Source organism: Fundulus heteroclitus, chromosome 14 (genome assembly GCF_011125445.2).
Source record: "Fundulus heteroclitus isolate FHET01 chromosome 14, MU-UCD_Fhet_4.1, whole genome shotgun sequence".
NCBI lineage: Eukaryota > Metazoa > Chordata > Actinopteri > Cyprinodontiformes > Fundulidae > Fundulus > Fundulus heteroclitus.
The window spans coordinates 4,366,909-4,391,563 of NC_046374.1; the positions used below are offsets into that span (position 1 = coordinate 4,366,909).

The following is a 24,655-nucleotide window of genomic DNA, read 5'->3' on the forward strand; positions in this document are numbered from 1 at the left end:
TTCATGCCAACAAATCAACTTACTTTCAACCGCAATCAGAATTGTGTCTCGGTCAAGCTGAGTTACCTGTACAGCTTTGAGTTCACCATTATCTGCAGATTGACATAGACAAAGACAAGATTAGTTGATGCCTTAATCTGAGACAGGTATACACTAAAGGGGAAAAAATACATTGGTTTGTCCTACCAGGCACTGCAGTAGGGGGAGCACTTAGCTCTATTGTGTCAAACTGGAGCTGCTGACTGGTTGGACTGTCCCCATTTTTACACTCTCTCACCCCCACACACAGCTGGGGAAACTCATCTGTTACCAGCACCAGAAGCTCAAATATCGGCAGTGACTCTGGTAGCCGCATTGGTATATGCTACAAGAAAAGAATAAATAAACAGCAAATATAGGAGCAATGAGGACACATGATTCAAAATTATGGTGCAGGTAGATACTTGTAATTTTGTTCAATGGTGGCTCAATGATTTGGTATTTTATCAGAAAATGTAATTCTAAAGTTTGGGAAAAAATGGCTTAACTACTGCTTTTTCAAAGTGTTATCTGTTTAATCTAGGATATATGACATGACATGAGTTTCATGAAGCAAACCTAAAACCTTTGAGTATACTTATATAATGTTTTTAACAGAGTCTTCATTAGCACAAGGCTATAGAATCAAGAATAAAGAAGCTCTATTGTCATTTTGTGTTACCATTGTTGTGCATGGTTTTAAGTTATTTAATGTTTAATGAATAACTCTCAGTCTGTTAGGTTTTGTCCAGGGAATATCAGCCCAAGAGCTGATATCAGGACAATAGTTAGAGGGTGATTCGAGCACTGGCATTCTTTTAACAGCAAGCTCTGCACACATATGCAATAAAGGAGTGACAACTTCTCTTCAAGTTCAAGAGTTTATTAACAGAAATAAAATGAACGCCACTATAGAATGCTGTTTATCTGAATTAACACTATATTTCAATCAACAAATCCTCTTTACTAGGCTAGTGAAACTTAACTCAAACTACTAAGTAAAATTAAGATAAAAAGAAGCCAAGGAACTGTGTACACACAAAGGGAAAAAAAACATCTCAATAATGATTCAGTGAATCCTGGTTCACTGCAGATCAAAGATAGAGAACCAAAGTTCATCTTAAAGAATGTGGAATGAGAAAAAATTAGCTTAACTAATTTAGAACATTTGATAAGCGTTTCAGCACATTCACAATGCAAATCCTGAGTCAAACAAAAGATTATTTGAGAAAATAACATTTTAAAGAATAATTTGCTCAGTACAAATCAATACTTTAAGGACACTTGATTTTATTAATTCAATTATTCCTCTAGGAAGCACTCGGGCTGTGGACATGGGGACATCCGCATGGCCTACCTGGCATGGCTTTGATCTTAGGCCACCTGACAGCTTGGAGGGGCAATTTTAAAATCAGCTTTTCTGCTGCAGCCTGTTTCCATGGCAGTAGGCTGCTTAAGTTCCGATGTTGAAAGAGGCAGGGATGCACCTAGCTTTAATTCTGCCTGCATATGTGGTGGTTCTCCGAACTCCAGTCGGATCCTCCGCATTTTGCAGATGAAGATGAGAGGCTCCTCTATGGCCAGAAGTTTTATATAGTGGGCCCCCTGCTGTGACAACAGTCCCTGGGGTAAGGAGTGACTGCAGCAGTCCCCGACATCTACCGTGGCCTTAGATCAGCTTTAGAGTCTGATCTTATGTCATTTTCCTGATATTTATTGCACAACATCATAATGAAAATTTGATGAGGCAGACACCGCCTCAGAATGCACATAAATACACATAACACACAGACACAACAAGGCTTGATCTTTCCTTTTTTAACTGTTAATTGTACTGGCCAACAACAACACTCCCAGAGGAGCTTAAGCGTGCATATAGTCCTTAGCAGCATATAATCCTTAGTAGCTAAGGATTATATGCTGAATAGCTGTCTACAATAATGTACAATACATTTAGTTGCAGAATTGTATCATTTGGATGGATGTCCAAACAGACAATCCCTGAAAGATTTAGGTGTGCGGATACTCACTAACTAGTGAGAGACAGTATGGTTTTCATCAGATCAGAAACCTGTGGAACCAGAAGTGTATTTGCAAAATGTAGCAGATTATGATCTGGGCTGATGGTTTGTTGATTTCCAGAAGGGGGCGATAGCATTCACAGCTTTGGTAAAGAAGCTGTTTTTAAGTATGTTAGTTTTTGATTTAATGTTCATGAATTGTTTCCCTGATGGAAGTGGGACAAAGAGCATTGCCTGAGTGGTTAGGATCTGTGGTTAGCAATACATCTGGCCCTTTTCTGGACTTGTGCAGTATATGTGTCCTGCAAACGGCATCCCACAATCCCCTCTACGCTCCTCACCACTCGTGCTAAATCCCTTCTCTCCTGCACTGTGCAGTTTCCATAAGCAGCCATTTGGACTAATAGTAATGTATGTTCCTACATTTTATGCATTGAAACACTAAAGCAACATGTGCAGCAAAGTGGAAAAATGTTAAGAGTGAGGAGGACCTTTAGCAAGCCTAAGTCTCTTAAGCAGGGAAGATGGTGGAAACAGAGAGAGCTGATTGGCTGACCCACCATTTAGACAGTGGAGGAAATGAGCACATAAACTTCCATAACAATCATACAATTGTTAATATGTAGATAAGATAAACTGTATCATCCCCACAGAGAGAAATGAATTAGCTTCAGTGGCCCGATGGGTAAAAGGCTCTAGTAATGTAATTTTACTGGGGATAAATAAATATTAGAAAAAATATTGAATAATCAGCAATAAAAAGTGGAAAAATTTACAAAGAATATATATAAACAAGGTGAGAAATTATTTTCTGTACTGCATGATAATGCCAGTAGCCTAAATGGCCATCTAAAGGTTTGCTTGTGTTATGCCATCACTTCACTTTTGATTGCTGCAGCACTTCTCATTTTCCAGACTAGTACGTAAAAGATGCGCAGGGAATAAGATGCATTGATCTGCGGCAATACACTTCAAAGTCCATGTATTTGCGCCACGATCCAAGGATCAATTTACCTTTCAAATCTTCTTTATTCTCCTCCCATAGCTGTGAGCATCACTGCTGTTCAATTCTGTTTTTCCACCTATTTTCTCCATGTTATATTGGTCGTTTTTTCAAATACAACCGCTTTATGCAAGCAGGCAATCTCAATAAAATGCTGACAGGTGAGTGTGCATTAATATCAAATAGATAAAGTAGTAAAATGGCTGTCGACTAATAATAAATAAGCAAATCAAAATGATGATGAGGATTTAAATAAGGTGCGTTCAAACATTTTAATCCTGTGTAACAATCAATTAATTTCTTTATCCAGTCTAATCGGTTAATTTCTTTCCTGTGATTACTCGGAGCGCATTTGTGTTTTTTTTTCTTGTACTATCAACCAATCATAGTGCTTGAAAGACAGTGTCACACCTGGCAACTCGGGGCAGACACACCTCCTTACTAAGATAAAAAATTCTATTCTCTCCTTACTGAGAGTCGCTGTCAGCAGTGATTTGAATCACTCTGAAGCTAAGACTCCTAGGTAAGAATTTTTAGGCTGAGATAGGAGATCTCTGGACTTTGAGGATCTTTGTGAATGTGGGCACTGATGTTGGAATTTAACCTTGGGAAGTTGGATGATCAGGGTATGTAAAGCTCCTCTGCATTTAAAACTTTGCCAATCTTTTTGACCAATCTGTCTCTATGATTTTGATTGAATTTGTCCTTGTAACATGCCTTGAGATGACATGTGTTGTGAATTAGTTTGTCAAGATCACTTGACAAACTAACACCTTAAACTGAAACACATCTTTTCAGCACAGATCTTTATGTATTTTATGGGACTATGCCAGGTGCGTTGAAAGCAAGAGCTGTCGAGCCCATTGCTGAACTAACGCAAACATAGCAGCGCAGGAGAATGTCATGATTTTGGTTTTTGTTTGGTTTGCCTTAGGACTTTTCTTCAGCCTGTCACCTCTCAGCCACTATCCTGTCACCTCTGCCCCAGTTAACCAGCCCACATCGACTCCACCTGCTGCCAGTAAGTAGATTTAACTCTGGTCACCTGTTCACCTGCCTACATGTACCTGCTTCATCCATCTCCTCCCTGCTAGAACGTCACCTCACTTGGCTTCTCATGTGCGACGTACCCTGCTCTACCAGATCCTGTGTGCTCAGCCAACGGGAGTCTTCAGCTAAGTTGCCTGTGTCTGCGTGTTGCAGTTCTCCCGGTTTCTCGGTGAGTCCCTGACGTTTTGCTCTGCCGTTCTGTTGGTTCCCTGATCTACACCGCCTGCTCTGATCTCTTGTTCATCACTGCCTGCCTGCTCCTTCAGCCAAGATTCATCTGCCAAGTCTGGTTCTGTTAGTCTACCTCACCCATCACTACTCATCTTCACAATAAACTTGTTTTATGGTATCTCTGTGTCCAGCTGAATATCGGGTTCACCAGCTGAAATTGTTACATGGATAGCTGCTGCTATCACATCTGTTTTGTCAGAATCCACAATTTCTTCTTTGAAAGAATAGCAAGAAATACCTTGACCAGCTTAACTTGCTGTGGTTTCTCAAGGTGCATGCTGTTTATATTTTAATTTGTTACAATGATTGGCCAAAACCAACTTTTGCTAGGCGGGCACAAGGAGTCACTTCCTCCAATCAGCTGCTGCTGAATGTCCCTACTTTGCCCGAACGGGCAAAGGAGGGACATTCAGCAATCTGCACATTATCAATCTGGCAGTCCCAGATTGATAATGTGCAGAATGGAGAGTGCTACACATTATCTATCTGGCTGGCAAGGTTAAGATATATTTGCATTGCATACATCCTTTAAGGAATGAATAACCCAACCAAACTGGCTCTTCAAATAGAAGGATGTTAAAACTTGACATGTCCTCCCTTGTTCTGTAATGTCATATAAGAGACTCAAAACAGAAAATGAAGCGACGGTGGCATGTCAGATTAGTAATACCCGTCTGAATAATCAGTGGAAAAATCTTTGGAATTACAGAGATTCCCACGCTCCACTCTGCATACATGGGGAGGTGGTGGAGGGTGTGTACAGCATAAAGTGGGACTTACAACACCTTCCACCTGGTGAAGAAGGCCCAACAACGACACTTCTTTCCCAGGAAACTGAAACGGACTGGATTTTCTACTCAGCTTCTCATAAACTTCTTTCGAGCCACAGTTGAAAGCATCCTGTGTCTCAGCATGACAGTGTGGTTTGGGAGGAGAGGAAGGCTCTAACAGGTAGTGAAGACTGCACAGGACATTGTGGGATGCCATCTACAACATCAAGACACTGTTTACGCAACAAGAGTCCAGAAAAGGGCCAGACATATTGCCACATATCCCACCCTCCCAGGCAATGCCCTGTTTATCCCACTTCCGTTAGGGAATCACAAACTAATAGACTTAAAAACAGCTTCTTTCCCAAAACTGGGAGGGCCCCCTGCTGAGAATCAAATAAACCACCAGCCCAGTTCACAGTCTGCTTATATGTTTGCACAGTACTTTAACTATTCAACTATCCAACTGTTTGAACATTGCTTATTTTGTGCCTGTGTGGTATATTTGAATCCGTATGAATTTTGAGCCAGCATCTCACCAAAATGTAGATAGTTTAGCACATAATTTCATTACTGTTAGATAATGACAATAAAGATTCTTGATTCAATTTCACATTACCTAGTTATATCCTCTTAACATAATCCAGTTCAACACATGGAAACCATCCTGTTAAATATGACTGATGTCAACATATGAAGGAACTGCTAACTTTGGAACTCTAGATAAAGGAAATGTTTCTCTTCATACATAGCATTAATCCCCTATTGTAAGAGATGTATATAATTTAAAATGATAGTTATAGTTGGCTTTACATAACTCAGTCACAGTAAATAAGTTTAGGAAATAAGAGGGATCTTGTTTGTACTTTGAACAATAGATGTGTTGTTACCGTGGTTATGCCATAGAAAATCGGCACTAACCTTTAGATGCATAAACTTCTGCAGAGGCTCATACCACAGCAGCAGAACCAGGCCGGATGGAACCGCCCCACACAGAAATGTACTGTCCGTGTAGGGGTTTCTTGCTGAAATAACGAAAATAACAATGGTGAAGAGTATGTTGGTTCCAGAGCATGAACAACAAACAGTTGAGTTGTTTTTACACAAAAGCACTGGAGATGTTCAGGACACTGTGTGGATAATTTTCTTCAGACTGGTGACACTTGCCAGTTTCCCTAAAACATTTGGCCCAAATTCTGTGGACCTTTGTATTCTCACACTGCATCCCATCTCAGGAAAATGTGTGAGAACTGCTTTAGAGCCCATATTCAATCACTTACCTACACTACATCTCCTACAGCCTTTAGTGTCAGGAATTTTCACAGATATGGCAAACTTTCTGGAAACAAGTACAGAAAAAAACATTTACTGGTGTGAAGGTGCCATACTTCAGTAACAGTAGTGGTTATTTTTAAGTTTATAAATGCTGTATGTTTTGCACATCCAGTTTGTTTCAATCCTGACTTCTTAGGGCCAGTACCAACCTGGGAATGATCCTCTCAGTGAAGCGGTTAGTGCTGAGAGACAGACTACCGTGTTTTTTTTGCAGGTGTCCTTTCTGTTCAAACAGAGCTGAGAGACTGTGGGAATAAAGCTGGGACGACTTTCCTGCACAAATAAAACTGTCTTAGAGAGGCAGATACCATAAAGTACAATATGTTGTCTGATAAAAGCAACATACAAAGGAGACATTACCTGATACAGACATCAGCACATTGTTCATAACATAAAGCCATGTACTTCGCTGGGGGAGCAGCTGTGGACAGATCAACAATCTAATGAGTTTAGATTTCATATACCTGCCAAAGAAACATAATGAATAAATAACAAGTATGCAATGCCACTGAGTTTGTGAGTTCTTCTCTGACCTTTTCTAGTGTATCTTCATGAAGTTCATTTAGGTTCAATGTGTAAATCCCTTCCTCTGCTCCAAGAATAAGATACTGATCTAAGAAGAAGAAGAAGCATTAGTTAAAGTAAGCCAAGTTACAATTACTTCATGCTGCATGCAGGCATGGACCAGAGAAGTGTCCATGAGTGGCAGCAGAGCCATGAGAACAACTAAGTACACCCTTTCTGGTTCCATTTGATTTACAAAAGGAATATCACAGTGGGGCAGTGAATCAAAGCCAATGTGTTACCACCTCTCTGAATGTACGGGTTTGTCAAGTGTGTGGTCACACAACACCAATAAGGAAAGCCTATCAATCATGTCCATAAATATTTCAATATCATCTGAAACCTAAATCTAAAACAGAATGTCCTAAAAATGTAATGACTTGAGATGCTGCCCAGAAAGGTATTTTGCTCTATTTGTTCTCAGAAGTCGGACTTTCCAATTTCCCAGTCAGAAAAATATAAAGAATACCCCGTGATCTTAGAATTCCAACTTGAACGGTCAGTAGCAGTCTGGAGCTGAATGGTCAACAAACTATTGGTCATACAAAAGTAGTGAATGCGTCTGAACAACCAGTGGAACACCCACTACTGTGAAACCGCAATATATGGAAACATGTTCTTGTATTCTTCATACACATACAATTAAGAGAAATTGTTGTCAGCTTGTATTGTTGTAGTTAGCATCATAATAAATCCCACCAAGGTAAATCGAAAGCAACGAAAGACAAGACCGTCAACATGGCCGAAGCATAGTGAGGGTACATTAGGACAACAGCTGTGCATAAACAACTGGCTGCAAGCTTAAAGGCCTTTCAGCAGCTGCTAAAGGTGTTCTACAAGATATTGTGTGGTGGTTTGTACCTCCTTTTTCTCATGTTATATACAGTATGTAAATAACCATCAAATCTTTTAGGGTGGCTGGCAAAGATGACTTTTGCTTTAAGGTTTAAATTACTTCTGTGCATTCTTAGGAGGAGAGATTCCAGCGAAGTCAACTAACCACTGCAATGAGCCGGGCTGCAAACATTTTACCAAATGGAATTATAAACTGAATTTGACCAAACTGTATTACAGAAAGGAATGTATGAAATTGAATCTCAATATGATCAGATTGATTATGTAGTTCTATTTGAATATGAACTGGAATATTCATCTGTTAACGTGTTTTGAGTTTAGTAGGAGTGCAACGATTAGTTGACATCATCAACAAATTAATCATCAATAAACCAATCATCAACGTCGATTGTGAAAAATCGTTGACGCAAAATTTCATGTGTCGAAGCGTTGTTTAAAAATATATAAACAATGCTGCGTTTCTCAATATTTCACTCTCAGTGGTAGTTTAAATCACATGCAGTTCACAAAGACGGCTGAAGAGGGCAGTATAGCGTCAGTTCCTCTGAGTAAAGAGCACCCTATCACATGACTGCAGCTCCACGCAGTAATGGCCCAAAGCAGAGAGCACAAAAAGAGTTACCTGACTCCGCCAGATAGATTTGCTCCGCATATCCATCTGGAAACCTTCCGTTGAAGTAATTTTGGGAAGGGGCGAAAATACTGGTTAGCTGATTGGCCTATGTTGGTGATAGACGGGCCAAATAAACCAATCAGATTCGTCGTCGCTCGTAACAGAGCGACGACGAAAACACAACCACAAGCCAAGCTACTCTTGCTGCTGCAGGTAAAAGCTCGTTAGCTCAGCAAATAAATACTCTGTAATTCCGATAAAACTTGCTCGATAGCCATGCTAACGCTAGTTTCATCGGCTGAAGCCGCCATGTTGTTTAGACTGAACTGACGCGCTTCCCGTTGCGTCACACCTCAACCCGCCTCAAAGCCAACGCTGATTGGACGTTCGTTTGGTGAACGGCTCCAAATTTTCTTCAACGGAGAGTATCCAGACTGATCTGCGAGTGAAACCTTGAAAGCTCGCGAGATCAGGATGGTCTCACGAGGCTACAAAAAGAGGGTAAAGTTTTATAAATTATGCCTTCTTTTATACAAAACTAACTTTTTGGCTTTACACTGCAAAAATGTGCCAGTGTAAAGCCAAAATATCTGCTTGGTTTTTCAAGCCCTCAAACATTGAGTTTGGGGGCGTGGCCAGCTACAGCTTATTAGCATAAAAGCGACAGAGCACTAAAACAGCTCATTCTGAACAGAAGTCGAAATCGGTGAACCTGGGGAGGTGAAATCTCACAATCAGAGCAGGATTTTGTGAAAGAAAATGTAATGAACAAGTTTTGTAAAGACCATAGATCTATCCTAAATGTTTAAAAGGAAGCATAATTGGTCACTTATTTTAACAGTAAAAAATATATTTTGACAGAAATAATATAAAAAATAAATTAATTTAGTTAAATCTATAAATTAATATTTATGGAAAATCAGTTACAAAAGTAATTAAAAAAAGATACTGGCAACAAGAGGCAATAAAGAGATATTCAAAGGTATGTAGACTACAACAAGTGAGTCAAAAATATTTTTACAAGCAACTGAAGTGATGATGGAGATCATACAAAACAATAATCGTGATTAGTTGCCAATCCATGAAACATGTCATCTCAAGGCACTTTCCAAAGTCAAATTCAACAAGATTATACAGATTGGGTCATATTATACAGATTGGTAAAAAAAATCCTATCTAAGAGAACCCAGTTGATTGCATCAAGTCTTGACACGCAGCATTCACTCCTCCTGAAGAAGCGTATCGAGCCTGCCTTGCGGACCTGCCTCAAGCTTCAGCCCTGTCTGCCTGTCCACTCTAAGCCTGGCCAGACTCCAGCGGAGGTTTTGTCTGCCTATATCAGGGTTTTGCTTATTCATTTTGATAAACCTTTAAGTGCTAAATCGTATCTGAATTAAACATTGGGTTCTCTATCATTCCGAGCATTACAGGTTCGGGACTTTAAGAAATAGAATAAGGATTCTCACCTTTTGTTTTAGGTAAAATCCAAGTAGCAGCACAGTGGATTTTTAGAGGACAGCCGTTGAAGACTTTGGAAAAGCAGGCTCCCATCTAGACAACCAGCACAGCAAACAGATCACTTTAGGTCTGACAGGATTCTAATGAGACTTCAGTTGTGGAGTAGCATAGTTACAGAAAAGGATTTGACAGTCATTGAAATCATGCAATCTTTCTCTTAATAAAGCTACTAAATGCCTATCGCTCCAGCCTTTGAGCAACAGGCTCTGCAATAGACAAAAAAGATCTACAGCAGCATCGTAAATCATGTATGTGGGTCATAGGGCCGAATCATGTTCTAATGCTTAATAGAACATGAGTTAGATATAGATTGCTGCCCACTCTTATAACAACTGGCATTTTTCTTCTAGTCAGTTTTGTGGGGTGCTGTGTTGATGTCTTCGGGTGCTGTTAGTCAACAATAGCATTCTCTGGGTATTTCCTGGCATCCTTATTTTCAGGTAGAGAGTGGGGTAAGATGGGTCAGTGGGTAAATTCACCCACCCCATGTATCTAGACAACGGTACATATATGTTGTCATGCAACCATAAATTCTGCAAGCATCCTTCATTTTGCTGTCGTACTACATAACAGCATTTTTTCTTCCTAATATTTTACACAGTGTAGAAAAGTACTCATGCCAAGAAATTTAAGCAGAAAGACTGACTAGTGGTCAACACCCCTTTAGGAAATGCAAAGAGCAGCTGCTGGGCTCAAGGCAGGAAAGCTTGGTTGAGAATCTTGAGGGTGAAGAAGTGAGAGAATTTGTTTTCAGAGGAATTGGACGGTGCACTGCTAAAGAGAAGATGATGTGGTATTTTTCCCTCAAAGAGAAGTTCTAAAGAAGCTACCTCAACCTCAAAAGGCTGGAGGAACTGCACGGAGACAGCAACATTTCAATGTTTTCCTGCAACCTTGAGAGGTGGAACGTGGAGTAGTTAGTTGTAGAGAAAACAACACTATTATTTTTTGCGTTTGTTACAGTTATTATACTGTTTGACAGTATTCCATTGTATCATAATTTCTATTAAAATATTTCTGTATGGGTGCCCTTGTGGCGCAGCAGGTAGCGCGACCCATATACGGAGGCCTTAGTCCTCGACGCAGTCGACCAACCCGCGGCCCTTTGCCGCATGTCTCTCCCCCTCTTCCACCACCCTTCCTGTCAGCCTACTTTCAGAAAAAGCGAGCCACAAAAAAAAAAAAAAAAAAATCAATAAAATATATTTATGTATTTGACTTCCAATATATAGTTTAAGGTTTCCTTAAAGGTATAGTGAACATTTACAAAATTAAAACAAGAAAGCCTCTAAAATCAAAAGTGATGCATCAGTATATGTTAGCAGAGTAAGCGTCTCTTGTTAGTCATTAAAGGGTTGAGTTTGCATGCTGTTAGGATTCACACTTACATGGACTTGAGGGGTGGGAGGAAGCCCATGACAATCAGCTCTCTAGAAGTACAAAGGTTACACACAACAAAACAAAGGGAGTACTAAAGACTGCACACCTGAGTAATTCCAAATCAACGTATTTCATTGTCTTACACACATAACCTTTACAGAGTTCAAACAGAAACATTAGAACGTTATTCGGTTAGCAAATAACACCAGCATTCTGTTGTTTGCTTCTCACATAAAGGGAAAGGCTTTTTCATTGAACTTACTGAGTCCTCTGGCTTTTTGCGCAGTGTGCTCCACTCAGGGGATAATGGCGTTTCTCTTTTGTGGGAGGAAACTGTGGAAACCACTCGTTTCTCTGCAGATACAGTGTGTTGTGACGGCAGGCATGGGCCACTGCAGTGCTGACTGATATCCTGCGTGGCAGAACACCTTGACAAGCCTTGAGGAACACGTAAACAGATGCAGGTTTTTAGGAGGACTTGTTCGATCAGGATCCACAAAATAAATAAACCTTTCAAAAGTTGTAAATCAGTAAAATTCAGTAAAATTAGGCGAATCGGGTCAATTTTACACCATCACCCATTCCCTATTTTTCAGTTTATCCATCTGCTTTCCAACCCTGTCTGTCCTTCACACTTGTAAATATTGATCTGATTGGAGATGATATTTTGAATCTGTTGTTCTAAACCATTTTTTTTCCCTCCCTTTTTAAACTTATTGTTGTTGATCCTATTCTAAAAAAAATAAAAAAACCTAGCTTGAACTCCTCCCAGCTAAATAATTACATTTCTAAATGACACCTTACACCAAAAATCTTCGATAAACTTGTGGTTAACCAATATATTTTTTTCTAGAACTATACTAACATTATAAATACCAATCAGCTTTTAATGAAATGCATTCAACAGAAGGTATCTTGCTTGCGGTCCAGGGACGTCATGATGGCTGCAGACATTGTCGAGTTACTGTTTTAGTGTAGTTAGACCTTTCAACAGCCACTGACACTGTCAAATTCACCACCTATTTACAGACCTAATAATTTGGTGGTGAACTGAAACTGTTTTAGAATTGTTAACATACAATTTAAACAGATATTCAGTGTCTGAACAAACCACATCATGTCAGATTCAACTGATCTAATTTGTGGGTTGCCCCCAATTCTTGGTTTGGGTCCACTTGTCTCTGTTTTTTTGGGGTTGTTTTTATTGTGCAATATACACCAACTTGGACAGATTTTCAAAACATTTTAAGACTTTTTGATGTAATTTACCTTATGCAAAAAAAATTTTTTTGAATTGAAGTGAATTGAATTTATGAAGATCGAGCTCAGCTTAACTGCCCCTTCAAGAATGAAGGGCATATAGAAGAGCCGTATGCAGAGCCAATAATTGCACTTAAATGTGAAATTTATTTTCTTTATTGGAACAGATGAAAAACTGCTAACAACTGTTGCAGAAAGAACAACTATAGTCATTACAACATTGACGATTTCCGGTCCCACAGAGAAAAACCTTCATTGCTCAAACAGTAAAACCACCTTTCTGAAAAGTGGTCAGAGCCATCCCCTCTGCTGACACTTCTAAAACAAGCCCTAGTTTGATGGACTGGTGTGTCCTGAGGAGTACCTGCTGCAGAGCCGGAGTCGGCCATGATGGCGGCGTCGGGGCCGAGTGTGCAGGTCGGCCTCATTGTCAGGTCTCTTTCTTCTGTATTGGAAGTTAAAGAGCTGAAGGCTGGCAGTGAGGCTGTAGGACTGAACAAACCACTCTTCCTACCTCCCTGTAAAACAATGTCAAACAATATGTCATCACTGTAATGTTACACCAGTATAGTAGAATAATTTCAACATGTCATTCTGTTTGTAAAGCTGGGTGCACATTCTATTAGCACACGTCTAATGTGAACAGATCAGAAGGCAGCTTCAGCTGTGCTGCTCTGTGACTGTTCTCAGAATTAAACTCTAGGTTCTCCACAGACCGCCTGGCATCAGATTTTATCACCATAACAATTATTTAATAAACAGCAACTGTTTGTCAGCAGCTTTCTGAAACAATGGCTATATCACAATATATTTAAGCTCAAAAAGATTCATAACCCTGGAAGATTTAAAGTTATCTTTGTTCAACCAAGATGCTGAGATGGCAGACATCTCACAAAAGATAATAAGAAGGAATCTCAGTTTTAATTTACATTTAATGGATGAAAGTAATCATCATCATGTCACATCCACTTGAAATATCTGATATGTGCTATTTTAATTTTAACACAAATACATGTTTTTTATTTCAGTAATGGCAAGTACAGTTGGAACCAGATATATAAATTAACTGTATAAAAAGAAAAAAATTCACAACTGTCTGACATTAAATCAAACAAATCTTTCCCTGTTTTGGGTGAGTTAGGTTGCCAACATTATGTCTAATTGTTAAATGTCAAAATAATAAGAGAGACATTTTCAGAGTCTTTATAATTTACTTAAAAATCTGACATTTACCTACACTAGGACTACCATAACTTTGAACAGTTTGGGACAGCCCAGGAGATCATGTCATGGCTTTGAAACCTTCTGAAGCTTAATTAACAGCATTTAGGTTTAATGGAAACACACCAGGGAACAAATTTTAAGGCAACAACACATTGACTCCTTGAGTGACATCATGAGAATATCAAAATAAATCAGCCAGGATATTAGGGAGATAATGTGGAACTTGACACCTGGCTATAATTTCCAAATGTATGAATGTTCCATGATATCTGTTCAACCAGTTATGTGCAAGAATAAACCGCATAGGATTATCCAGGCATCATACTGTTCGGGAAGGAGACTGGTTTTGTGTCCAGGAAATTAACGGACCCAGTTAAACTAGTTCTGTCAGGAATAATGACCCAAAATTCCAGACACTATTGTGAGAAGCACACAGAAGGATACCGAAACAGTACAACAACACAATATAACAGAAATAAAAACTAACTTTATGATTTTGAGGATCATACTCACATCAGCAGATGGCGCTCTTGTAATTGTTAAACTCCTGAAAGACAAACGAACAACAACACCACGATCACTGTCAAAATCTAATGTCTGCATCTAGGCATGGGCTCGTAGGAGAATCTAACTGTATGATTAGAATGAGAAAAAATTGCATGGTATCAGCCTCCACACCATAGCTGTCTGGAGAATGTCTAAACAGCTGAGTCTGTCTGTCTTGTAAGCAAGGGGGAAAATGTAGAGGCCTTTTTTAAACCAGCTGGCAGGAAATGTGCTGCACTGGGTGAAAGAGTTGCATTATGATCCATACGGCCAGGGAAAACTCTACTCATTCTAGAGTTAAAGAGTTAATGTCAGAATGACATTTCGCTTCTCATTGCAAGGAGTTTGAACTAAAGGAAGAAAGGGCAGATGGTTTAAATCCTTGTTGCACTTTGATACCAATAACCGGCCCATGCCTAGTTGAATCATTCAACTGGATCCAGGACAAGCATCATGACACCGAGCTGGATAACATAGGCAGATGCTGAGGATGATAAAGGTAGGATAATAGCAGCATACAAACCAAACACCAACGGGTACGCCAAAATTAAGCAGACAAAGAAGCCCTCAAAGCTGAAAACCAGTGAGCTTGTGCTGGATCAACTCTGCACCAGTTCATGTGGTTTGAGGGCAGTATTAAGAGCAAACGAACACAAACCCAAACATAATGGCAAACACACACTGGCATTAGCTGACAAATACATTGCAATAACACCAACTGAAGGGGTTTATTTGAGGAGGGATGGAAAAACAGAGCTGTTAGGAGAGGCTGGAGCAAGCGGGCGTGACCTACCTCATCTGCAGGGCTTGCTCCACACACTCCAGCAGGCTCCTGCAACAGGAAGACCCCTGGTGTTTATCTGACCACAGGCCTGACTCGGCCATGACAATAGGAGGGAGTAAAACCAAAGGTCCTCTTCTACCAAGCACTCACTACCTCAATTTAACCTCCTCTATCAGGATATGAAGCCTTTACTGTAAAATCTTGCTTCTAATTGTGTTACAGCCCAGTTATATCCTTAACTTTGGCTTGACAGGAAATCCTATCCTGTAACAATATGAGTTTCATATTGAATACTGTTTTAGTGTGACAATATACTTTTAAGACATATATGTATATGTGATATAGTATTTTTTTTTATCTAACCCACAATTTTATTGGCAATAAGACAAAAAACTAGAACAGACCTGAAAAAGTGTTTGAAAGTGTTAAAAAAGTCTACCTGAAAAGATCCGTGCAAACTGCTGGACTACAAGGGTAGAATTCCTGCTGACTGACCAAAGATGGCCCAAAGGCTGCACTTTTTGCACTAACCTAAGCCTTTTGTGGAATGTTCTAATGTTATGTGGATATTTTGCACAGCTGTGCTGGAAACCAGATTGAGATTGATTGGTACTGGCAGTACGGTGTGGGATTCTGACTGTTCATGAGTGGCATGAAGTCAAGGGAACATGTCCATGAGCCAGAGAGGACTTTCACTCTCTTCAGACTGTTCATGAAAGCTGCATACTCACAATAGTACACAAAGATACGTTAAACATTTTGTTGTGGAAATTTAACCCATTCATTTATGAGCCTTTAAGCATAAACCAACCAAATCAAGTTTTCTTCTATACCCCTTTCAAATATTGTTCTCATAAAGAACACATATGGACAATTCATAATATATTGTAAGTTGTTTTAAACTGTTTTCCGATTTTTATTTCATCTTAAGGTTGTTTCAGTTTTATTTTTCATTTAACATACTTTTGCAATTGCATTGAGTTTATAGAGATGTGTTACGTACTGTAACACTTTGTAGCTTCAAATAAACACCTACAAAGACAATACTGTATGCTGAGCTTTAATGATTTATTACAAGGCCTTGCAAAAATATTCATATGCCTTATATTTTCCTGCAAACTTCCATGTGTGTGTCCTTTAGGTTTCATGTGTTAGATCAACACTAAGCAAAAGATACACGCAAGATAAATGAAATGTTTAACAAACAGAGGATCTGAAAAGTGTGGCATACATTTGTATTTAGACCACTGCTAAACCATGTCATTGCAGCTCTGGCTGTATGTTTAGGTTCATAGTCCTGCTGGCAGAGATGTTCCCAGTTCCAGGTCAAGTCTTAAGTTGTTGACAGGAAAGTCCAAGTCAAGCCTTGGGACAATTGTCCAAATTCAAAGTTGAGCTTCATGTCTCTAACAACTGAAATAAACATTTTATCATCAAAACCACAACATCTATTAGTCACCTCTGACCATGCATCTCTGCAGAGAAGAGTTGCAAACCAGTACAGTTTGTTGTCGGGTCTAAATTATTAAATGAGTGTTCAATAAATATTTTTAATTTTTTTGATTTATACCAATAATATAATTTTAAAATTGAATCCTCCATCAAAAACTTAGCTAAATGCTGATTTATATTATTATGAAATTGATCAAATGTAATACGATGCCCCTAGAAATATAAATGGGCATATGTGCTCTAAGAATATATTATAATATATTAGAAACATATTGAAACTTGTTAATGCTGAATTTCTGCTTATTTGTCTTTATTATGACTAAGTTAATGCCTGTTTATCCATGTCTTCATATTGTCCATGTGTTCATTATAGATTACACTCAATATAGTTTGGATTTCTTCTCCTCACTCTCAGCTGGAGTTATTGTTAATAATACTGTAAAACCATTTTCTAACTCCACATTTCAAACCTTTGTTCTCAATTCTAATTAGTAAAAAGTTTCAAATTAAAGATATAATTATAACATAATAAACGAGATTGTGCGGTGACCATTCCCTACACTAACATATGCTGTCTTTCTTTACTTTTAACAAATGTTTTACTTTTGAATTGTATTGATCTACTTAAGGAAATTCTCACACCAGGTTGATGAATCGATTACTTTAAGATGTATTTTTGTATTTTTTTCATGTCTCTTTTGGTCATGTGTTGCCTTGGAGGCATGCCCATTACCAGCACTGGCAAGGAACTACAGTCTCACTGGGGAAAACCAATGGACAATAGAGAGTTAGTGATGACTTAGACAGTATTTGGGTTTATTCTAGGTATACATTCCCCAGAATAAACGCAGAGACAAATTTCCCATCTGTAAGACTATAAATGGAAATATTTATTTTATTATTTATTTCAATATGTAAATAATCTCTGCTTTCCAGCGATTTCATTTAGTTAAAAGAGTGTTAAAAAAGAAAGTTTGTACCCTCCTCTTTTGATAGGCAGTGGTATATGCTTGTAATACCTTTAAAAGTCGAGTAAAAGTTGAGTAAAAGTATAACTGTTAAGAGCTACCGCACCTGGTTGGCGGTGAACACCCTAAGTGGACCCAGCTCTTTTTACCTGGGTGTTGAAATGTTCAACACCCATCCAGGAGTCTTTATCAATTCTGATCAACCAGCAGTTGGAGCGCAGCTGTTTTTAAGCACATGGAGGCCCATTCTCGTAGTCTCAGATCCAAATCAATGACCCACTCGTCACCAAGCAATAGCTTCTAAGACAAGAGCGCTGTTCAATCCACCATCGGAACACTGAGAATGGATGGACCACCTGCAGACCTACTAGGACATGGATGTCCACCTAGACTGACAGGTTGGACTAGGAGAGCATTGATCACAGAAGCCAGCCAAGAGCAGAGGGCTAATCCAGGTTGAGTGAGTAAATAGCCTGTCCAGAGATTAGCTCAAACCATTTGCATTTCCAGCTGCACAGACAGGGGCTCAATCCGAACGTGCATAGTAATAGCTTCTAGCTCCTGTTCCTTGAACTTTCATACGGTCAACAGTTAGAACTCTATGGTGGGAACGAATGGAGCTTCGGGCTGCTGTGCCGAATTTGGACAGCCTTTAACTTTGATGTCATTGGGGCGCGCATGTGGCGCATCGGGTAGCGCAACCCATACACAGAGGCCTTGGTCCTTGACGCGGTTGACCCGGGTTCGAATCCGACCCGCGGTCCTTTGCCAAATGTCTCTCCCCCTCTTCTACCCCCCTTCCTGTCAGCCTACTTTCGGAAAAAGCGAGCGGCAAAAAATCCCCCCCCCCCCCCCAAAAAAAAAAAGTAACGCACATGGATGATGCGAGTCAGATTGTGGGATACCTTAAAGCTTCTTAGCACTGGTAAGGGACGTTGCGATGTCGCTAGGCACTGGACATTGCAAAATTCCTAGGCTAAACTAGATGCAAAAGGAAGCATACAAGCTCCTTTTATTACATCCTCTTACTGACTGCACTATTCAGACAGCACTTATCATGGTGAATGCTGATGCACTCCCGCTTTGGCTAAAGAGTCCTGACCCAATAAGGATATTCTGATGGACCCTGTCTCTATGCTGTGGAGCTGGAAATATGAATGGCTGGAACTAATCTTTAGACTGGCTTTTTACTTTCTGAACCTGGATTCCCCACCTCTGGCTTTTGCTCAGGCTTTTGCTCAGGGACCCGGAGTGGCAGTCTGTGGGAGTCAAACCCAAATCCTCCTTCCTGGAGGATTGCGCTCGAACCACAAGGTTCGAGCGCAATCCTAGGTTTGAACGCAATGCTAGAACCACTAGGCCAAGATTCCACTATTTATTGATGTATTTATTCTCTATAATAAATTATTAAATATCATTTAATATAACACTGATTTGGAGAGATATTCATGTGGTCATTTTTAATGAAGCTACAGCTAACATGAACAGACTATCAGCCATTAACATCCCATAATAATCCACGAATGTCAGTGGCTGGTATTCAAGCTCATCCTTTCACAGTAAAACTCATCATTACATACTGTTACTAAGACTGAAGTCTAAGAGCAGGACTCTTTGTTACGTCTCAGGTCTTTGAGGCACAAGTCTAAATTGAGTCTGAAGCCTTTTTTTGCAACTAAAGTGCCAGTAGAGTCAGAGTCTCTAACTAAAGGTGCCATCTGTGCATGTTGTAAGATGAATCTGCACCCCAGTAACAAGTCTCCACAGCCCCTAAACGGATTGCCCTGTACTTAGTTCCATCTATCTTCCCTTCAACTTATACCAGCTTTCTTCTTCCTGCTAAAGTTAAGCATCCCCACAGCATGATGCTGCCACCATTGTTTTGTGTCTTGGGGATGGTGTGTTCAAATATATGTAGAGTGTTTTACTCAACACAGAGCGTTTTTCATGATGGCCAAAAAGTTACATTTTGTTCCCTGTATGTCTGTTGACAAACTCTGAACAAAATTTTTGACAGCGGCTTTTGTCTGGTTACATCAAGTCAATATTTGTGATTGGACAAATAATAACTGTCTTTCCAATAGAGTCAGTGTTATCCAGGGCCTCTTGGCCAGAGGTGGGTAAGTCTGGCTTCAGAAGTAAAAATCCTGCCTAGTTTTAATGCATCCTCTTTACTTAACCAGGTTATTTTAAACCAGTGGCCTCAAACTTAAATCCTCGAGGGAATGGCTACACCACCGCACTAGCATGCAGTCAAGCTCTGTTAACAAGCTCACATTGGAGTAAGGTGTGTTCAACCAGAGAAACATCTAAAAGTTGATGCACACCAGCCCCCGATGACTGGAGGTTGATACCACAGGTCTAAACATTAGTCCCTGGCTCAATCCGAATACCCTTACAGAGCAAGGGCTCTATAGCCAAAGCGGAAGTGCGTCAGGGGTCGCCAAGATAGGGACATATTAAAGAAATAAATACAATTTCTCTGCTGTCTGTCTTCAGGATAACCTGTCCATCACATCCCAGCTATGTTTTAAAATCAGAATAAGGATAGGAATGAAGGGAACAACTTACGGGGAGTTATCTTCATCTCCAGACAGACTCCAGTTATCATAGGAGACCTGCTGAAAGCACAGCCTTTAGTAATGTTATCTGCCACATATGCCATCAGAAGCAGGACGGTCGGAATGCATTACCAAGTCAGGATAAGGCTCTGTGACTTTTCTCAGTGGACGTCCAAACTTTATTTGGTCAACTGCAAAGAGAACACCTCAGTTAATAACAACTTATTTCAGTAATAAACACAAGTTTTTGCAGCTCAACAGGTTTGTAAGTTTCTATTCTGTCTTCACTGAAATGCAACATGTGTGAAGATCCGGTTTGTCATCTAACCACAACGAGCCTGAGCCGAGTTCAGTTCACCTTCAAAGCAGCAAATGAGGAAACTGTCAAAGCACAAGCTGCTCTCTTATTTCACCCCTTTTCTCATAATGTTTCTAAAAGTCTGCTTCGGGCAAGGAGGAAGGTTTTATGCGTAAACCTCTGCAGTAGTTTTCTTAAACCTAATCAAAGTATGAAGGCCTGTAAAAAAAAAGGAGAACATTTCAGGTTTTTGCTTTTCACACTCTTTTAAGAAATAAAAGGACATGTGTGGGATATTTTCTTCATCTCTGGCAGTCAGAGAGTTCACTATGACATAAAGATTGACTCAGAGAGTTCAAACAATCTTCCAAAATAACAGAGAACATTATGTGCCATTAGATACACTGCGCTGGAGTTGATCAAAGCTGTTTGATTTGAAAAAGCTGATGTGAAAACTCTCCACTTCAGTAGGAACATTGATACTGTACTCAACCGAAAGGCAAAGCCACCACTGCCATAGCTGAGACTGTACTACTTTCACTTTCTTCTGACTATAGTAATTCAATACACGGATAGACACACAACACAGTTTTTCACCGGAGCTCTGAGTCGACTTGTCTCGCTCTTCAGCTGAGCTCTCTCTCTCTCTCTCTCTGATTATAACTGTGGTTTGGTTGCAACGCATGTTCTGTGTTGGCACCACAGCTAACGGTTCTCAAGCTGCCAAACAGGGGACACTGCAGTAACACAAGGCTAAGTGATGGAACAGCACACAGCGTGGTGTACTGGGTGTGGGATGGTCAGTGGTGGTGAAGGAAAAAAACGGAACTCACATTCATTCCATCCATTTTTACTGTATCACTTTTTCTTTGCACCCAGATGTCACAAAGTATTTTAAAGAAGAAGTAGACCTAGCTACATCTGGGCAATATGGGAAAAAAAGAGATCAGAACACATCTGTATTGAACATATTAAATAATTATATCAATACAGTTTAAAATTAAAAGTCTAGTGTAAAATGACACCTGTTTCAATACATACTGACACAAACTTATAAATAATAAAATGAATCAGTAATGTGATTTTTCTCAAAGGAAATCCCATAAACCTGTTCCATTAAGTGTCCTGGTACATTATCGATTACAACCAATAAATATAAAATATTACTTTTTCATCTATCAATAATATTAATGCCTAACCCATTTGTAGGACTCTTTAAGGGTGGAAATATGTTAGAGTGCAAGTAAAAAAAAGGATATAAATTTTACACTCCTGAGTACAATCTTTTGATCTTGTAAAAATGCTTAAACAACGGAGGCCCCTTTGCTCCCTGATGGACCAGAAGTTCCGTCTGTGGAACTGAATTTTAAAGCTTATTTGATTATTTTTTTAAATGACTCCTTGATTAAATTTAATTATTTTATTGTCCAGTACTACTCAACTATTCAACAGAAAAACATGACAGAAATTTAGTAAAGCTACACTCACCAGCCACTTTATTAGGTGCACCTGTTCAGCTGTGTTTTAACTAAATATCAAATCGGCCAAATCGGCAATTCATTTCAGAATCTAGATGCGTTTAAGATAACTTGCTGAAGTTCAAAGCCAGTATCAGAATGAAAAAGAAGGGGGGATTTAAGAGACTTTAAATGTGCTATGGTTGTTGGTGCCAGAGGATCAGCTCTGACTGCTGAGCTACAGGGATTTTCACCAACAACCATCGTTCAGGTTTACTAAGAATAGTGCATGCTTGCTCATCTACTTTAGAGAGGAACTTACAGCTTGTTACTATTAAAGGATACATTATTTTTGAAAGTCTGAAAAGTAATACCATGTTAATGAGCTTTACCACATATCGATGCAAAAAGTAGAATCAAATATTGTCATTCAGAACAGGCCTGCAGTTCACAGACTCGTCACTCTTTACCCAGCCTGGTTTAATACTGACATACAGCATTTCAGGCACAGAGCCAAACTTTGTAGCAGCAGCAGTCTGACTAACCATATCTCATATTGTTAAATCAGAGGTACAGGTGTTTGCGGGTTATGTGTGAACATGTGTACAGGAAGCTGAGGCCAACACCAGGCGGAAATATGACAAGCAGTGGCCAAAGTGTGAGGCCAGTCTGTTACAGCAGAAACACTTGTGCAGCCCGGCAGAATTAAGTCACTCGGGTGGGTGATGCACTTGTGTCTGTCACACACCAGGCATGTTTTCACTGCCATCCTCTGACGCAGCCTTCATCCCACATGGACAGAACAGTTAGAGGACAACAGCAGCCTGACTGAGAGCCTGTTGTGCTCCTTAAAATATGGCTCGGACAGCTCTGGATAGTGGGGGTCATCGTAGACAATGAAGCCACTTTTCAGCAAGTACAAGAAACATACAGAGGACTTTCTCATTCTTCCATTCAAGCACCACCATCAAATGCACTTTAACATAAAATGGACATCAAGACCAAATATAATTTTCTTACAGAGAATATACCAAGAGAAGAAGCAATCAAACTATCTAAAAGTTATACAAGGTTGTAAACATGGATGCTACCTTTCTGTTATCAGACATGTGCTATGTCTTTCTATCTACAGTTAAACCCAAAGTTATTTAGACCCCTGACAGATTGAAATTTAAATGTAATTTATTGAGTCATGCAGTGTGTTTTTGATTGGAAATCTCAAATAACTCAATGTATGTAGTTCCACCGAGCTCCATAATAATTCTAGCCTTGTGTGTACAAATGCTAGATCTAGGACATGCCTGATTATCTCAGCAGAAATTATAGGAAAGGCTCAACAACAAAACAAAACCTTGGACCAGCAGAAACGATCCATCTCTGATGCCGTCCAACTATCATCCTCCATCCACACAACAGAGGAAGCAGTAGTAGTAGAAAATTCAGATGTTTTGCACATAATGGATACCATAAAAGGTGTTGCGCCATCAAGCCAAGAGGAAAAATCTGAATAGGTTGTAAGCAAAGGAAGTTCACACTGCTGCATCAACTGAGAGACTGCGTCCGCGCTGGGGAGAGAAGCCACCCATGTGGGCCGCATGGGACACAAAGACTCACAAGCATCAGCAGGGTCGACCAAGCTGAGTAAAATGTGCTTTCTGTGAAACTCATTTCCCGCTGCTACGCAGCACAGGGGGGGGGGGGGGGGGGACTCTCGTCATCCAGAGTACCTGACTGGGCTCGGAGAACTGCCGGCTGGATCAAAGCTAAGTTTGCAGTCTAACTTCTGCATAACCAGACGCCGGAGTAAAAAATCCGTCTATGCTGAAATCAGCCTTGTATTTTTTCCCCAAGCTGTTGCAAGAAGCTGACTCCAGACGGCGTGGAGTGGCCTCCCACCTGCAGCCGGCACAGGACCCATTTTCCCAAGCTGAGAACAAAAGCTGAGCTGAAAATCGCCCGCTGCAACCGGGTCAGAGATTGCATGTGGGACCCCGGAGTGGCCTGCTTCAACCGCCATGTTTTGGCTAGCCCATAGCTGCGTGCCTCCCTTGGAGAACTTCAATTGCTTCCAACTGGATGCTCCAAAGTGAACCGAACTGACACACCTGCACCAGCAGGTTTGGCAGAGAAATAAACAGGAAAGTTGAATGGTTTATTTAGAAGGTTTACTTAATGCGTTTTGACTGTGCTTTTGAAACATGCGGAGCTTACAGAATAGCTCCCGCCATGCCATGCCATTGCTGATGTAATTCGAGTGTCTTTTTACGGTTCTAACAAACGTCATCTTCACAACGGCTTTCATACATTGATGGGATATTAATGTTTGTGTTATCCGGTCCGCTCATTACGCCCACAATCAAGCCAAAGCTTTTTAAAATTAGTGCTGAATGTCTGCTAGCCTATTGCTATTAGCTTCCGGTAACATTCGCTCTTCCCGGATACGCAACTACGGTTTGTTTCAAACATAAGGTTTTTTCGTTTTGCTCCACCATCGTTCAATAATGCTATGAGCGTTATTACTGCATTAATATTGAACATTAATGTCGATTTTATGGTGTTTTTGTATAACTTTAGGATTAACCGATTTTAGTGACCAATCGCTACAGCGACCCCTAGCTTCCCTGAGGTTAATCGCATTAATAAAATCAAGCGTTCCTAAAGTTTACTGAGCAAATCATTCTTTAAAATGTTATTTTACGAAATAATGTTTGTTTAACTCAGGTTTTGCACTGTGAATCGATTGAAAC

The 24,655-nt window shown here is 39.9% G+C and overlaps 1 protein-coding gene across 5 annotated transcripts in view; it reads right to left on the minus strand.

The window, feature by feature from the left end:
- map4k2 (mitogen-activated protein kinase kinase kinase kinase 2) overlaps positions 1 to 24,655 on the minus strand; it is a 72,124-nt gene that overhangs the window by 6,643 nt on the left and 40,826 nt on the right. The window contains exons 14-29 of one of the 5 annotated variants that reach the window (XM_036146099.1): positions 20,286 to 20,344; positions 20,164 to 20,210; positions 15,182 to 15,220; positions 14,356 to 14,389; positions 13,133 to 13,136; positions 12,983 to 13,063; positions 11,621 to 11,796; positions 11,367 to 11,408; positions 9,927 to 10,011; positions 6,962 to 7,041; positions 6,789 to 6,849; positions 6,578 to 6,701; positions 6,374 to 6,432; positions 6,015 to 6,118; positions 187 to 364; positions 24 to 92 (exon numbers count right to left, since the gene is read on the minus strand). In XM_036146099.1, the coding sequence (XP_036001992.1) occupies positions 24 to 92; positions 187 to 364; positions 6,015 to 6,118; positions 6,374 to 6,432; positions 6,578 to 6,701; positions 6,789 to 6,849; positions 6,962 to 7,041; positions 9,927 to 10,011; positions 11,367 to 11,408; positions 11,621 to 11,796; positions 12,983 to 13,063; positions 13,133 to 13,136; positions 14,356 to 14,389; positions 15,182 to 15,220; positions 20,164 to 20,210; positions 20,286 to 20,344 (1,242 nt within the window). Of the gene's footprint in view, positions 1 to 23; positions 93 to 186; positions 365 to 6,014; positions 6,119 to 6,373; positions 6,433 to 6,577; positions 6,702 to 6,788; positions 6,850 to 6,961; positions 7,042 to 9,926; positions 10,012 to 11,366; positions 11,409 to 11,620; positions 11,797 to 12,982; positions 13,137 to 14,355; positions 14,390 to 15,181; positions 15,221 to 20,163; positions 20,211 to 20,285; positions 20,345 to 24,655 lie in introns of all 5 variants that reach the window. The other 4 variants (XM_036146100.1, XM_036146095.1, XM_036146096.1 and 1 more) reach the window with 4 other exon arrangements.